The 17,479-nt window shown below is 45.6% G+C and overlaps 1 protein-coding gene across 1 annotated transcript in view; it reads left to right on the top strand.

Moving 5' to 3' along the window:
* LOC115477548 (LARGE xylosyl- and glucuronyltransferase 1) overlaps positions 1–17,254 on the top strand; it is a 332,081-nt gene extending 314,827 nt beyond the window's left edge. Inside the window, exons 12-15 of the mRNA XM_030214492.1 lie at positions 261–539; positions 6,481–6,627; positions 9,301–9,496; positions 15,701–17,254. Coding sequence (XP_030070352.1) covers positions 261–539; positions 6,481–6,627; positions 9,301–9,496; positions 15,701–15,898 — 820 coding nt within the window. The 3' untranslated portion in view covers positions 15,899–17,254. The remainder of the gene's footprint in view (positions 1–260; positions 540–6,480; positions 6,628–9,300; positions 9,497–15,700) is intronic.
* The last annotated feature ends 225 nt before the right edge of the window (positions 17,255–17,479 follow it).

Here is a 17,479-nt window from a genome sequence, read left to right as displayed (position 1 = left end):
ATTTACTTGACTGACAGGGCTCAGCATCCCCATCAGCAAAGTAAAAGAGAATTCAGCAGGGGGCCCAAGCCCACATTTTGGGAGCCAGTTGTTAAAGTAGCCATGGAGGGCCCTACTTTAACAACCGGCTCCCAAAATTCTTAAAAACTTAACAACCGGCTCTTGCGAGCCTGTGAGAGCCTGCTCCAGCACACCACTGACTTTACCACTCCTGGGTAGATGATATCTGATGATTTCGTTTCTGTTATTCTCCTTTCCAGGCTCCAGATGCTGGAGGCCATTTGCAAACACTGGGAGGGCCCAATCAGCCTGGCTCTCTACCTCTCCGATGCAGAGGCTCAGCAGTTCCTGCGTTACGCTCAGGGCTCGGAGGTCCTCATGAGCCGCCACAACGTCGGCTACCACATTGTTTACAAGGAAGGCCAGTTCTACCCTGTGAACCTGCTGCGTAATGTGGCCATGAAACATGTCAATACGCCGTACATGTTCCTATCGGACATTGATTTCCTGCCTATGTATGGACTCTACGAGTACCTCAGGTAATTGGACACAGCCTTGTGGCTACAGTTCTGCTCCATCCTAAAAAATAAAAAAAATCAGCCGATCGGCTTTGTAAAATTACCGATGAAGGATTGGAGGACACTAGCAAAATATTGGATGTTACTGGATGTGAGCAGTTTTATGAAGGATATAGCATGGTTACTACTACTTAACATTTCTAGAGCGCTACTAGGGTTACGCAGCACTGTACAAATTAAACAAAGAAGGACGGTCCCTGCTCAGATGAGCTTACAATCTAAAGAATGAAATGACAAGTTGGGGCAGTCTAGATTTCCTGGGTAGAGGTGTGGTGGTTAGGTGCCGAAGGCGACATTGAAGAGGTGGGCTTTAAGCAGTGATTTGAAGATGGGCAGGGAGGGGGCCTGGCGTATGGGCTCGGGGAGTTTGTTCAGGCAGGGCTTGACATAAAATGCAAAGGACCACAACTCACCTGGGGCCCATAAAGTTTTTGATGCTCCATGATTCCATTTTTAAATGCTTTCGGCGTAGCTTGGAGAGTCGGGGGTGATGGTAGAGCAGTTTGAGTATCTACATGGTAGCATCCAAAAACATTAGGAGGAAAATGGATTTTGAGAAAAAGGGAATATATCCATTGAGCTGTGCTGGAGTAAAAAAAAATGTTATCTAGTGGAAAAATGGTTACATTTTTGGTCAGAAAACAGAGAGCTTTGAAGTATAGTAGTGGGGTATTATAATATTATCCTTTTGAGTAGAGTGATGGAACACAGTGAAATGCTAACAGAGATGGACACGTTCATAAAATAGAGAATGTTATAACAATGGGAGATTTGTATCACCTCACTTGATTGGGTAGGTGTCTCATATCATGGCAAGTAAACAGTTGGTTTCAAGATGCCATAAATGGTTAATTCATGGACCAGCTGGTTCTGGAATTGGTGGGACTAGGAACTACCAGATTTTACACATAGAAAACATCTGTAACCCCCCCCCCCCCCCATTGTAGGGTAAACCTACTAAAATCACTAATCAAGGCGCACCTACTTTATAAAGAAAATTAAGTGGCTAGTTTTTATTATAAAATACTTGCATGAGTGGCCAAAATGTGGTAAAAGCAGTTAGCTTAGCAGGGCTTAAAAAAGATTTGAATAATTTCCTAAAAGAAAAGTCCATAAGCTGTTATTAAGATGGATTTGAGAAAATCCACTGCTTATTTCTAGAATAAGCAGCATAAAATCTGGAATCTTGCCAGGTGCTTGTGACCTAGATTGGCCACTGTTGGAAACAGGGTACTGGACTAATGGACCTTTGGTCTGTCCCAGTATGGCAGCACTTATGTTCATATGTAAGTAGAATGTGTACAAATCATTGTCCGAGTTGCTGGCTTGGGGTGGGGGGGTGGGGTCCTGCTCCTGCAGGGGGGGGGGTGGGCTGTATTTGGGAGAATGGGGGGCCTGCTAGCATGCAAATGCATGCTGGATAGGGCTCACCATTCCTCCCCAATGGTCTGCAAACCCTAGCGCCAGCTCTGAACTGGCATAGGGTTTGCCACGAACAATGTGCCAGTGTTTGGCATGCAGCCTGCTGATCGTTGGGGAGGAATATGTTTAGCATGCATTTGCATGCTAGTTTTGGTCAAAGCCTGCGACCATGGGGTTCTGGCAAACGCAGGCGCTAGTACGGTGCTAATAGCCTCAAGCGCTTGCGTTTGCTTCTGATCATCGGCCCATGAGAAAATAAACGAGAGAGGTTTATTCAGGCTAACATATTTTATTACATGAAGAGTCAACAGCACCATCTAGTGTTCTCAACGTGAGCTGCAAACCTTGCACGTTCACTGTTTGTTACCCGACTGGATTACTATAATGTTGTATTGAATGTGTCATTCCTCAAAGTATAATCGTATTACACCATTATTTATTCAAAAATATTGGCTCCAATTTCATTTCGTATCTGTTTCAAAATACTTTGCTTGGTATTCAAAGTTCTTCAGTATGACTGTCTGGGATATCCGGCATCCGCTGTTGTTCCTGTTATGTCTAATCACCCTGTTCGTAGCTTTTATGTATTTCATCTGGTTTTTCCTTCTCCAGCTACTGCCCAGTTGGAGAGTGTTCGTCATTCAGCTCTTTCCATTTAGCCCCAGCATTGTGAAATTCACTTCTTAAGGTTAAGTGTTCAGGGCCGCCGAGAGACTAGGCCAGGCCCAGGGCAAGGCCACCCTGCCACCGCCCCCCTGCAGCAGCAGTCCCCGGTCTCACTTGCCTGCCTCCACGGCTCCGGGCCCCCTGCATTCAAAGCGGCAGTTGCATATTGCCTCTCTTGAGTCACAGATCGCCTTTCTTCTGGCCTTCCCTCCCTGTATCCCGCCCTCGTCTGATGTAACTTCCGGTTTCCGCGAGGGCGGGACACAGGGAGGGAAGGCCCGAAGAGAGGCGATCTGCAACTCAAGAGAGGCAATCTGTAACTGCCGCTTCGAATGCATGGGGCCCGGAGCCGAGGAGGCAGGCAGGTGAGACCGGGAGCTGTAGCGCCGGTGGCCTGGGCCCAGGGAATTTTGCCCCCCCTGCCCCCCCTCTCAGCAGCCCTGTAAGTGTTAATATTGAGGTCTAAGTTGGTGTTCAAATCCTTTTAAAAAAATTATTAAAACCCCGTTTTTTTCAACAGGCATTCAGAGTTCTGGGTTTGGAGCCTCGGGAACAGCAAATAGTCTGTTAGTCTAGTTTATTTTATTTTGGGTTTTTTTTTTAATGTTTATTTTAGTTTAGTTTTATACTTAAGTCTTATCATTTCTTTCAAATCGTACATAGAGCTTCTTTCTATATGTTGTAAACCTCTGTGACCTGCTGTCAGATATGGTAGCATATCAGATCTCGAGCTTAAACCAGCTGCATCATCCAGTAACTACACTCATTAGACGCATCCAAATTAATCTGCACCTGATCGAAAGAAAAGGCATGATGTATATTGGATAGAAAAAATGACAAACCTAGGAATCTAACCAACACTATAACTTTCTCATACAATATTCAAAACAAAAATATAGAAAATTCAAAATAATTTAAAACATTTTTAAGAAAGATATTAATATGCAAATTGAAAATTTATTAAATCAACCAATAACACATTGTATAAAAAAAGTGCACTGCAAATTCCCCCATTAATTATACATGTGTTCACTAACTCCTAAAACCAAAAGGGTTCTTCCATGTGTTACCCTTCAATTATTACAGATGCAAACTTCACCTAATTGCTTCAAAACCAATTGTCCAGTTGACAAAGGCAATATAATCTCTCACATGGAAGTCCATTAGTCCATTCTTCAACGATCAGAAAGTTATTATAAAGTATCTCCAGTCCATAGAATATTTTCCATCTCTTGAAAATGTCTCTGATCTTAAAGATAGTCTCCAACTCGACACAAATTTCTGTTTCGCCATAATGGCATCCCCAGGAGCTGTCATCACCCAAATAACAAGAAATTTAACATTTGTAGCAGGACATAGATTGAAGACCCTCCAAATGCTCCTTCTGTTCAACTGACCTCAGAAAATGTGTTAATGGGGGAATTGCAGTGCACTTTTTTCCAGCCCTAAGGGAACCCCTCAGGAACGTCTTCCATCCCCACGGGAACCCCACAAGAACTGCTTCCGTTCCCACGGGAACCCCACAGAACTGTTTCATCCCACGGAAACCCCGCAGAACTGCTTCTGTCCCTACAAGAACCCCTCAGGAACGTCTTCCGTCATTACGGAAACCCCTCAGGAACTTCTTCCGTCCCCACGGGAACCCCACAGCAACTGCTTCTTTCCCCCATGGGAACCCCACAGGAACTAGTTCCGTCCCCACAGAAACCCCACATGAACTGCTTCTGTCCCTGCAGTCCTGGAGGGGATTCCTGTAAAACTCCATTCCTGCGCAGTTCTCTAGTGTACATGAGGGCAGAGCATGTAGGACCAAGGGGTGTGTCTTCTAATTACATGTGCACCTTATTCAATACTGTAAGTTGCATACACTGTATGACACTCTTAAACACGCCAAAAACAGCAGCCATAGACCTGGAATGTGGGAAAACAAAAACTTGTCAGCACTTCCTCCTCCTCTCTGGCGCATGCGACTCTTCAGCGTATGCGCCAGGCACCATCTGCCCGATTTACTTCCTCATGCTCGAAGCTAATAGCACGCATATCGTTTGCATACTATTAGCTTCAAGCATGAGGAAGTGATTATGACTGTTTTTTATGGAAACCACCTAGTCATAGGTAGTAATAGAAACTTTTTAAATAAATAAATAATTCCTCTGCGCTGCTGTTAGTGTTTTCTGGCGCAATTTCTTTGCACAGTGCCAGAGCTTTGAACATCCCTGTGTTGGTGCAGATGTAGATATGAGCAGAAAATGTTTAATATGATTTGTTACAATGAGAAAAAGGTTCCTCCAAATTATTTTCCTTCTGAAATAAACATGGAAGAGAACCAGAACTTGCTTCATCTAACAGATTCACTGCAGAAGGATTTTCTGAATCATATAATTATTCATGGCGAGGCCCCGATATACATGTTTGACCTCATAGACCTACCAGCAAGGAACAGAAAAAGGTCATTACACACATTCTTGAACCTCCATTACCCCAATTGCAGAGGACTCAAATACAAATCAATATATGCATCTAGCTTCTCGTACACCTGCACACAGCTATGGAATAGTAACATAGTAGATGACAGCAGAAAAAGACCTGCACGGTCCATCCAGTCTGCCCAACAAGACAACTCATGTGTGCTACTTTTTCTGTATACCCTACTTTGATTTGTACCTGTGCTCTTCAGGGCACAGACTGTATAAGTCTGCCCAGCACTATCCCCGCCTCCAAACCACTAGTCCCGCCTCCCACCATCGGCTCTGGCACAGACCGTATAAGTCTGCCCAGCCCTATCCCCGCCTCCCAACCACCAGTCCCGCCTCCCACCACCGGCTCTGGCATAGACCGTATGCCCAGCACTATCCTCACCTCCCAACTACCAGTCCCGCCTCCCACCACCGGTTCTGGCACAGACCGTATAAGTCTGCCCAGCCCTATCCCCGCCTCCAAACCACTAGTCCCGCCTCCCACCACCGGCTCTGGCACAGACCGTATAAGTCTGCCCCGCCTCCCACCACCGGCTCTGGCACAGACTGTATAAGTCTGCCCAGCACTAGCCCCGCCTCCCAACCAACAGTCCCGCCTCCCACTACCGGCTCTGGCACAGACCGTATAAGTCTGCCCAGCCCTATCCCCGCCTACCAACCACCAGCCCCGCCTCCCACCACCGGCTCTGGCACAGTCCGTATAAGTCTGCCCAGCACTATCCCCGCCTCCAAACCACTAGTCCCGCCTCCCACCACCGGCTCTGGCACAAACCATATAAGTCTGCCCAGCCCTATCCCCGCCTCCCAACCACCATGCATTGCCAAATGCCATAAAAACAACGCACGATTTAGCAACCTTCCGGAAATTACTAAAGACTAACCTGTTCAAAGAGACTTATCATAAGGATCCTTCATAAATGAATTGACATCAAAACTTTTAACAGAAGAAGTTATCATTTGAACTCTTTTTTTACTTATTTACTTTAACCACAATGTCGTCATTGAACATTACACATCACTTTTGTCCTCATAGACCTGACATGATTTGTATTTCTATTTACTTCTAATTTATTTTATGTTTTCTGTACTTTAAATGCAATAATACTCTGTATTTCTCCTTCCGGAAATGGCGATCGCCATAACGGCATAATGTAAGCCACATTGAGCCTGCAAAGAGGTGGGAAAATGTGGGATACAAATAAATCAAGAAATAAATAAATATAAGAATCCTTGTTAGCAAGGGAGAAACAGGGGGAGATGTGTCTCTGTTCCTGTCCCGCTCTTTTATTTCCGGGTTTTAAAAAGTTCAGCTTCTGTTGTCTCTCTTGTTTCACCAGGAAGTCCGTCGCCCAGCTGGATCTGGCGAATATGAAAAAAGCACTGATCGTCCCTGCTTTTGAAACACTGCGGTACCGCCTGTCCTTTCCCAAGTCTAAGGCAGAGTTGCTCTCCATGTTGGACATGGGAACCCTCTTCACATTCAGGTGAGGCACTTGGCTCTTCCTTTATGGCCGGTCCTGAGCTACAAAGATTGGTCCTCGGACTGCTTCTTTTCAAGATTGTCATAAGTCAGGGGTGGGCAACCTGTGGCCCACCATTGAATTTTATGCAGCCGGCGAGACCATGGGAAGTATACGTAGAAAAGGGGCCCCTATAAACATCATTAACCAGAATTTTATTGTTGGTGGAACCAACCAGCCAATGGAACGATGTCAGCAACTGTTTGGATCGAGTTTTATGGGCAGCGAATTATATGGCATATTTGTTCATTTTTGTTTGTTTTGTTTTTTGTACCCTGCGCTTTCCCACTCATGGCAGGCTCAATGCGGCTTATATGGGGCAATGGAGGGTTAAGTGACTTGCCCAGAGTCACAAGGAGCTGCCTGTGCCTGAAGTGGGAATCAAACTCAGTTCCTCAGTTCCCCAGGACCAAAGTCCACCACCCTAACCACTAGGCCACTCCTCCACTGTTTCTACTAATTGAGATTCTACATGGAATGTTGCTATTCCACTAGCAACATTCCATGTAGAAGTCAGCCCTTGCAGATCACCAATGTGGCCGCGCAGGCTTCTGCTTCTGTGAGTCGGACGTCCTGGTGCAGGACGTCAGACTCACAGAAACAGAAGCCTGCGCAGCCTTCTACATGGAATGTTGCTAGTGGAATAGCAACATTCCATGTAGAATCTCCAATAGTAGCAACATTCCGTGTAGAATCTCCAATTGTATCTATTTTGTTTTTGTTACATTTGTACCCTGCGCTTTCCCACTCATGGCAGGCTCAATGCGGCTTACATGGGGCAATGAAGGGTTAAGTGACTTGCAGCCTGCTAGGGATAGCACTGACATTCTTGCGGCCCTCTGTCTATACAAGTTGCCCCCCCACCCTTCTCATAGGTGATATTGATTTGTATTCCCCATCCTGCAGTCAGTCAACTCTGCATTTTCAGCATTTATGGCACCCCTTCCTCTATTCTTACACATCCAGTCCATGCCTGCAGCTGGGCATGGTGACCGCATGCTGCTTTTAGAATTTTCTCTCCATGCATTTGCAGCTGTTTATGAATCTGTAGGTCATTCTGGACCCCCCCCCCCCCCTCTGTACCTTCAGTTGATTATTCGATTGCACTCCAGGGAATTTGCCTGGTGTTTTCCTTTCCTGGGTGCTCTTTTGAGAGCTTATGGTTGCTCTGCCCTTGGAGCTAGTAGGTTACTTATGTACTTCCATGACTGGTCAACTGGAGAAGCTTCATCCTTGCACAGGTGTGTGATCATCTCACAAGTACATAAGCATCGCCATGCTGGGACAGACCAAGGGTCCATCAAGCCCAGCACCCTGTCTCCGACAGCGGCCAAAAGAACAATTTGTCCCGCCCATCCCAGAGATAGTGGATTTTTCCCACGTCTGTTCAATAACATTCTATGGCCTTTTCCTCCGTCCTCACAGTTACATACATAAAACTGGTTTCTCACCAAATTTCCACCAATCCATGGAAGTAAAGAGAAGCGCGACGAAAATGATAAAGGGAATGGGACGACTTCCCTATGAGGAAAGGCTGAAGAGGGTGGGGCTCTTCAGCTTGGAGAAAAGGCAGCTGAGGGGAGATATGATAGAGGTCTATAAAATAATGGGTGGAGTTGAACGGGTAGATGTGAAGCGTCTGTTTACGCTTTCCAAAAATACTAGGACTAGGGGGTATGCGATGAAGCTACAATGTAGTAAATTTAAAATGAATCAGAGAAAATGTTTCTTCACTGAACGTGTGATTAAACTCTGGAATTCGTTGCCAGAGAATGTGGTAAAGGCGGTTAGCTTAGCGAAGTTTAAAAAAGGTTTGGACGGCTTCCTAAAGGAAAAGTCCATAGACCGTTATTAAATGAACTTGGGGAAAATCCACTATTTCTGGGATAAGCAGTATAAAATGTTTTGTACATTTTGGGGATCTTGCCGGGTATTTGTGACCTGGATTGGCCACTGTTGGAAACAGGATGCTGGGCTCGATGGACCTTTGGCCTTTCCCAGTATGGCAATACATATGTACTTATGTAAAGGGCTCTCATGCTGCATCAGACAATGTGTTTCTCCTTTTAGTTGTGTGTAACTTTTGTCCAGGGATTGTGAAAATGCAGCTGACCTAGCCCAATGAATTTTTTTGATGGTCTCGGCTAGATATCCAGCGTGGACGCCCCATTCCCCTAACCAGGAGGATGTCAGTCTGATTCAGGTTCAACATAATTTTTAGGTTTTTCCCTAGATCGGGCAGATATTTACTAACAAATCTGAAGAAATCTCAAAAGAAATTTAGAAAATTTCAAGCAGATTTGAAGTATATGCATTCTCAGAGGTGCATCCGGCACCCTTTTGGAAAGGTACAAATTGACCTCTCTTAAAAATCTGCTTCAGGTTTCTTCAAAATGGTTTGCTGAGGCCTTCAAAATTGTTGCAAATTCTTCTAAGTGTTTGACAAACTGATCTGATGAAGGTTCACACTTCTCTTAGTTAATGACTCCACATGCCACAGCAGTTCAGCGTCATGCAACGAGCAGACAGCATCGCACTGATAAGAATGCTTTGCTTTTCACCTGCATGTAACTTAACACCCTAGGGCAGACCACCTTAGACCTGCCAGCTCACTTGTACTCTTTCCATTTGATGAAGGTATCATGTGTGGACGAAGGGACACGCACCTACGAACTTTGCTAAGTGGAGGACTGCAACGACACCGTACCGGGTTGAGTGGGAAGCGGACTTTGAGCCATATGTGGTGGTGAGACGAGACTGCCCCGAGTACGACCGACGGTTTGTTGGGTTTGGCTGGAACAAAGTTGCACACATTATGGAGCTGGATGCACAGGTAAAAAAAAACCCCACCTTCTTTCTTGGGGAAACCTCAGTACCGCACCGAGACGCACGTTCCTTAATGCACTTTAAATCATATATAGGTCAGAGTCCAGCCGAGTGTGGTCAGTGTTTTGTTTTTCTTTTTTTAATACCAGTCAGTGTAGCTAAATTGAATCTGGATAGTGGCTGATACTGAATATCTATTTCCACAATGACTGCCAGCGCTATCTGGTTATCCACCAACCAGATAACTGCAGGGACCGTCCTTGCTCTGCCCGTGGACCACCCTGCTGCTGTCAAGATAGTGCTGGGGTGGTCTGTAATAATTTTCAGTGGCGTTATCTGGGTAAAACCAATGAAAATTGCTAACCGATATCACCCACCCGCTGTTACCCGGAAAAGTCATTTTGAATATCGGGCTGTTGGTATAACTTGTGTTACTATTTTTTTTAATGTTTAATTGGAGAAAAGTCCAAACGAATTAAAACTTTTTGTCTGGTGCACAGTTCTAATACTTTGCGTTTGGTCATATTGAGGGAGGCAGTAAGTTGGAAATGTGCATCTCTTCTTCCTTACCTGCTTCTCCTTCCACAGCCCCCCCCCCCCCCCCCTCCCCAGTTCTGTAAATGTTTGCAAGTTACAGAATTGTGTCAGTTGCACATGTAACTTAATTGTTAAATTAACTGCTAATTAATTTGGTGCTAATTGGCACTAATTAACAGTTCCACAGATAACTGCCCTTAATTGGTGATAAATAGTAGTAGTGGTAATTGGTATTCTACAAATTGACAGCCTGATGATCAGAAGCCCCGCACTGTTCCAAACAGCGCTCTAAAATTAGAGCTGGAACAGTGCAGCGCATTAACGCCCCTTTGATCAGAGCTAATAGCATGCAAATTTAGGTGCACTATTAGTTCTGATCATAGGGGTATGATAGGACTGTGCCTGGTCATGCATCCAAAGCATAATCCTCCTGCAGAAGTTGTTTGACAGGTCCAGGCTGTCAAAATTAAAAAAAAAAAAAAAAAAGCTTGAACCTGTCAAACACCAATGAAGTCTGGTGGATCTCCAGCCCGCTCAACCCCCTCAGACAGAGGCCCCGGTGGTCTACTGCCCCCCTGAACCCTATGCAAGAAACCCGCCTGACAGAAGAGAGGGCTGGAGGTCTAGCACCCTCCCACCTGTGGTCTAAAGGCCCTGAACCCCTCCCCCCTTACCTTTATACGATGGAGGAGGGAGTAGCACGCTCTCCTCCTTCCAGCGCCGCCTCCAAAATGGCAGCACGCTGCCCATTGCATCCTGGAATGCGCTGGGCAGGAGGGCTTCACTACCATATAAGGGAGAAACTCAGAGAGGCTCCAAGCTGGCGTAGGGTTTACAACGGTAGCAGCACGCTAGTTTCGCACGCTGCCTGCCAAACATTGGAGAGGAATACTAGTGTCCCTGTTTAGCATGCATTTGCACGCTATTAGCATTGCGTTCAGAGCTCCCAATGTCCTCCCGATGTTGGCCAATGTTTCGCTGTACAACAACCACAGCCTCAGGGAAGTTAAGAATGGGCCATTTGTCTGGACTTCAGCATGTCCATGAAATGTTGTACAATGGTTGTAGAACTTCTGCCAAACACCATAAAAGTAAGTAGCGGTTGACAACCAGGAAAGGGTTATCGTCCGTCAGAGTTGACGCCTCTAGTTATTTTGTTAACAGGTGGAAGAGTGTAACACAGCTTATTTCGTGTTGAACACTCCCGCTTTTAGAGGAATTAAACTTTAAAAGTATTCAAGAAAGGTCTGTAATATTTTAATTGGTGAGACTTCGGAACGTGCTTCCGACAGATGTAAGAATATCTTCATCTTATACTCATTTCCGGAAACAGTTTAAATTTTATTTGTTTTCTGAATTTTTATTATTTATTTATTAGGATTTATTTACCGCCTTTTTGAAGGAATGCACTCAAGGCGGTTTACAGTAAGAATAGATCAAACATGAGCAATACTACTACTAAACATTTCTAGAGCGCTACTAGGGTTACGCAGCGCTGTACAATTTAACAAAGAGAGACAGTCCCTGCTCAAAGAGCTTACAATCTAATAGACAAGTGAACGGTCGGTCCGATAGGGGCAGTCAAATTGGGGCAGTCTGGATTCACTGAACGGTAAGGGTTAGGTGCCGAACGCAGCATTGAAGAGGTGGGCTTTAAGCAAAGACAAGTATAGCAAGTATAGGACAGTTGAGCCATTGTGACATCACTGATGAGGTTGACTCTTAGACATTGGTGGAATGAGGCATTATGACATCACAATCTCAGCTCTGGATACCAGAGACTGAAACTTTTCACACTAAGGGGGGGGCCAAGTATAGGACAGTCGAGCCATTGTGACATCACTGATGAGGTTGGCTCTTAGGCATTGGTGGAATGAGGCATTATGACATCACAAGCTCAGCTCTGGTTACCAAAGACTGAACCTCTTCACACTAAGGGGGGAAAGTGAGCCAAGTACTACTACTACTTAACATTTCTAGAGCGCTACTAGGGTTACGCAGCGCTGTACAATTTAACAAAGAGAGACAGTCCCTGCTCAAAGAGCTTACAATCTAATAGACAAGTGAACGGTCGGTCCGATAGGGGCAGTCAAATTGGGGCAGTCTGGATTCACTGAACGGTAAGGGTTAGGTGCCGAACGCAGCATTGAAGAGGTGGGCTTTAAGCAAGGACAAGTATAGCAAGTATAGGACAGTTGAGCCATTGTGACATCACTGATGAGGTTGGCTCTTAGACATTGGTGGAATGAGGCATTATGACATCACAGTATCAGCTCTGGATACCAGAGACTGAAACTCTTCACACTAAGGGGGGAAGTGGGCCAAGTATAGGACAGTTGAGCCATTGTGACATCACTGATGAGGTTGGCTCTTAGACATTGGTGGAATGAGGCATTATGACATCACAGTATCAGCTCTGGATACCAGAGACTGAAACTCTTCACACTAAGGGGGGAAGTGGGCCAAGTATAGGACAGTTGAGCCATTGTGACATCACTGATGAGGTTGGCTCTTAGACATTGGTGGAATGAGGCATTATGACATCACAATCTCAGCTCTGGATACCAGAGACTGAAACTCTTCACACTAAGGGGGGGCCAAGTATAGGACAGTCGAGCCATTGTGACATCACTGATGAGGTTGGCTCTTAGGCATTGGTGGAATGAGGCATTATGACATCACAGTATCAGCTCTGGTTACCAAAGACTGAACCTCTTCACACTAAGGGGGGAAAGTGAGCCAAGTACTACTACTACTACTTAACATTTCTAGAGCGCTACTAGGGTTACGCAGCGCTGTACAATTTAACAAAGAGAGACAGTCCCTGCTCAAAGAGCTTACAATCTAATAGACAAGTGAACGGTCGGTCCGATAGGGGCAGTCAAATTGGGGCAGTCTGGATTCACTGAACGGTAAGGGTTAGGTGCCGAACGCAGCATTGAAGAGGTGGGCTTTAAGCAAGGACAAGTATAGCAAGTATAGGACAGTTGAGCCATTGTGACATCACTGATGAGGTTGGCTCTTAGACATTGGTGGAATGAGGCATTATGACATCACAATCTCAGCTCTGGATACCAGAGACTGAAACTCTTCACACTAAGGGGGGAAGTGGGCCAAGTATAGGACAGTTGAGCCATTGTGACATCACTGATGAGGTTGGCTCTTAGACATTGGTGGAATGAGGCATTATGACATCACAATCTCAGCTCTGGATACCAGAGACTGAAACTCTTCACACTAAGGGGGGAAGTGGGCCAAGTATAGGACAGTTGAGCCATTGTGACATCACTGATGAGGTTGGCTCTTAGACATTGGTGGAATGAGGCATTATGACATCACAATCTCAGCTCTGGATACCAGAGACTGAAACTCTTCACACTAAGGGGGGGCCAAGTATAGGACAGTCGAGCCATTGTGACATCACTGATGAGGTTGTCTCTTAGGCATTGGTGGAATGAGGCATTATGACATCACAAGCTCAGCTCTGGTTACCAAAGACTGAACCTCTTCACACTAAGGGGGGAAAGTGAGCCAAGTACTACTACTACTACTACTTAACATTTCTAGAACGCTACTAGGGTTACGCAGTGCTGTACAATTTAACAAAGAGAGACAGTCCCTGCTCAAAGAGCTTACAATCTAATAGACAAGTGAACGGTCGGTCCGATAGGGGCAGTCAAATTGGGGCAGTCTGGATTCACTGAACGGTAAGGGTTAGGTGCCGAACGCAGCATTGAAGAGGTGGGCTTTAAGCAAAGACAAGTATAGCAAGTATAGGACAGTTGAGCCATTGTGACATCACTGATGAGGTTGGCTCTTAGACATTGGTGGAATGAGGCATTATGACATCACAGTATCAGCTCTGGTTACCAAAGACTGAACCTCTTCACACTAAGGGGGGAAAGTGAGCCAAGTACTACTACTACTTAACATTTCTAGAGCGCTACTAGGGTTACGCAGCGCTGTACAATTTAACAAAGAGAGACAGTCCCTGCTCAAAGAGCTTACAATCTAATAGACAAGTGAACGGTCGGTCCGATAGGGGCAGTCAAATTAGAGCAGTAAAAATATTCAAACAATACAAAGTATGACATGGTATACTACTTGCAATGACTACACAATACGTACTAGAACATTATAATTGGTAGTGAAGGGTAAGGCAAAGTTGTAACATATAGATGAGTAAGAAAGTAGGAAGAGTTAGAAAGTAAGGTGATTGATTTGAAGGAAGTTGCACGTGAGGTCAGAGAGATGGTTAAATATTATCTCAGCTAGGGTAGGAGTGGATAAACATGTCCCGCTGCAGTATGTGCAGCCCAAGTCAATCCTTGTGTGTGTGTGTGAGACTAACAAGTTAGTTACTTCTTCCGTTATGATAAACTGACGTAGGGATATTGTTATTGTCTGTCATCTGATACCTGTTTAACTGAGTGTACTGTCAACCCGCTCTGAACTTAAATTTAGGGAGAGTGGCGGGCTGCAAGTACCCATAATCATCAAGTGTGGTTCAAATCTCATTGCTGGATCCTTGAATTTTGTGCAAGTCACTTAACCCTCTGTTGCCTGAGGTGCAAAGTAGTGTATCCGAACGTAGCTCAGCCTTGAACCCACTACTGAAAGAGGTGTGAGCTGAAACCAAATCAATAAAAAATAAACTGTCACTCGAAGGGGATGGACTGCACCGGACATCAATTGCAACCCTAGAGACAAAGGGGGGTGGAGGTGGGATTATCCCATAGAGAGTCACAGGTACAACCCTGGCCGCCTTTCTGGACAGAGTGGACGGGCCGTGCTGGAGTTTATCTGCCATCATTTACTATGTTACGAGAAGCTGGCATCCGTCCACAATACTGTTTTGTCCCGAGAGCCATCCTGGGTCAAGTCCACTGCAGTTGCCTTTCTCATTGAGGCTCAATTTTAAAGATGGCACTGTTTTTCCAGTGATCTTTCCTTGTGCTTCTTGCATGTTTTGCCCATTCGATAGCAACAGCTTTACGGGCACAATTCCGCCATAAGTCAAATATCTTTAGTTCCAATGCCCAGAGTCAAAATGAGTTAATCCTAGATGTGAATACTACTACTACTTAGCATTTCTATAGTGCTGCCAGGGTTACGCAGCGCTGTACAAGTTTAAACATGGGGAGGGACAGTCCCTGCTCAAGAGAGCTTACAATCTAACGGTAACAGACTACGTAGTCAGTGTAGGTAACAGGAATGGGGAAGGTGGTTAGGCGCCAAAAGCAAGGGAGAAGAGATGGGCCTTGAGTAAGGACTTGAAGATGGGCAGGGAGGGCGCATGACGTATGGGCTCGGGAAGGCTGTTCCAGGCATATGGTGATGCGAGGCAGAAGGGGCGGAGTCTGGAGTTAGCGGTGGTGGAGAAGGGTACAGATAGGAGTGCTTTGTCCTGAGAGCGGAGGTTACGGGTGGGAACATACGGGGAGAGGAGGGTAGAGAGGTAATGGGGGGGCAGCAGATTGAGTGCACTCAAAACGGTTTACATGGTTTACGGGTTCCTCCCTATGCCCTGACAAATTTGACCTCTTCTCTTTGAGTAGCATGGTATGATGGGTCTTTCCATCCCTGATGTCTATTGCATTATTCCTCTAGCCACAGTGGATGTATAGTAACAGCATAAATGGACCAGTTACTCACGGATGTCTTTTCTCTGCAGGAGTATGAGCTCACTGTGCTGCCGAATGCGTACATGATCCATATGCCACATGCCCCCAGCTTTGACATAACCAAGTTCCGCTCCAACAAGCAATATCGCATCTGTCTGAAGACCCTGAAGGAGGAATTCCAGCAGGACATGTCCCGTCGCTATGGATTCACAGCCCTGAAATATCTCACTGCGGAGAATAACAGCTAACCCTGTGGAGCCCTGGTCACAGCAAGCTCCAGATGGCGAAAGAGGGCAAGAGAGAGATTCTGAGTGCTTTGCAAGCCTTCTAGCACTCAAGTAGCACTGAGGAATGTCCTTTCTTGTGTGGCCTGGGCTTAGCAATTTGGGGGAAGGGGGTTGGGGGGTCTGCACAGTGCTGGAAAGCACCTGCATCTTACCCCTCGTGTCTTTGGTTTTTAGTGTGGTAGGGTAAGGGAAAGGTAAATACTCCACTGGAATGTCTGGGTGCAGGACACTTACGTATTTTTACAAGAGAGCAAATTCAGGCCTTCAGAACGAGGGATTCGCCTCATCCCCTTATTTAATTTGTCCCTATTATTCTTTAATGCCATATGTGATGGTCAGCCTCTTTAACCTTAGAGCTCAAAATCTAGAAACTGAATTGTTGCCTTGGCCGATCTTTGGTCCAGACCAACCTGCAGAAGAGTGTGTATGCGAAAGCTCTGAAGGTGCTCGGTATAAGGGAGGAAGGGCAGACCTCGCTGGCTAGCAGATAAATAGTTGCAGTACCGAGCCAGACCTCTGGGTGATGCATGTAGACCATGCGTCGGCCAGTTAAGGAAGGAGCATTTACCCTACCCCACAGGTATAGATTTTAAAGGTCATGTCCTTTAGTCACCTATTTCTGGTCACCCTACAGTCCAGTGAAGAAGACAAACATGTCAGGGTTAGCTGAAATAGGCTGCTGTACATGAGAGTGTGGAAGGCTTAGAGGTATTCGTAGAAATGGATAACCCCAAGGCTAGTGACTTGAACAAGTGGGCCCAAGACTTGGAGTTTTGCATATTAACAATTTCTTATTGGGTACTGTACAGAGAATGACACGACATCAGGGTAGGTGGGTCTTTCAGCTTCTCAAGGGTTGTGAAAATCCTGTACCCGCATGACTGTGAACTTCAGATTATCAGTCAGAGCAACTTCTTTATTTATAGGAAGACCAGAACTGGAGAGGAGATCCAAAATAAACTCCCCGTGAGGGGTTTTGGGGGTGGGGGGGGGAAGGGGAACAAGGTTTGCAACAGCAAAGTGTGAGAGTTTGCTTGAATATCTGTGGCTATCTGCTCATCTCGCCAACGTCCACAGTCCCAACAGCAGTGAGAGAGGACAAGACAGCTAGACCCACGGACACCGAACTTTCTGCCGAGTTCTGTATTGTTCAGTATTAATGTTGTGTTTACAAAAAAGAGGGAAAACGAACAAAAAAAAAAAAAAAATCCCCCAACGACAGCCGTTTTAATGCACTACCGTAGCTGGTCTCCTTGTATCCGGTTGCCATGTTAAGCGGAGAAAGCAGAACTGAATAAAGGAGAGATGTGACCGTTATCCCTTCCTGCTGCCTTGTGCCTCTGCAGTTTGACGCATGTTTTATTTCCAATGTTCCTGAAACCGTAGACTTCTCTATGGTACATGTTAACCAACACATATCTACTCCTATCTCTATAGCTTTGAATGTGATGGTGGCAGCCAGTGGGATTTCACAGACGTTTATGGTTGTATTATCTGGTTCAGGTTTCCTTCTGCCCCTTTTGGTCTTCCAATTCAATCAGA

This window comes from Microcaecilia unicolor, chromosome 9 (genome assembly GCF_901765095.1).
Source record: "Microcaecilia unicolor chromosome 9, aMicUni1.1, whole genome shotgun sequence".
Taxonomy (NCBI): Eukaryota; Metazoa; Chordata; class Amphibia; order Gymnophiona; family Siphonopidae; genus Microcaecilia; species Microcaecilia unicolor.
Note: the sequence above shows the minus strand (reverse complement) of the source record. Positions and strands in the feature narration are given on the sequence as shown.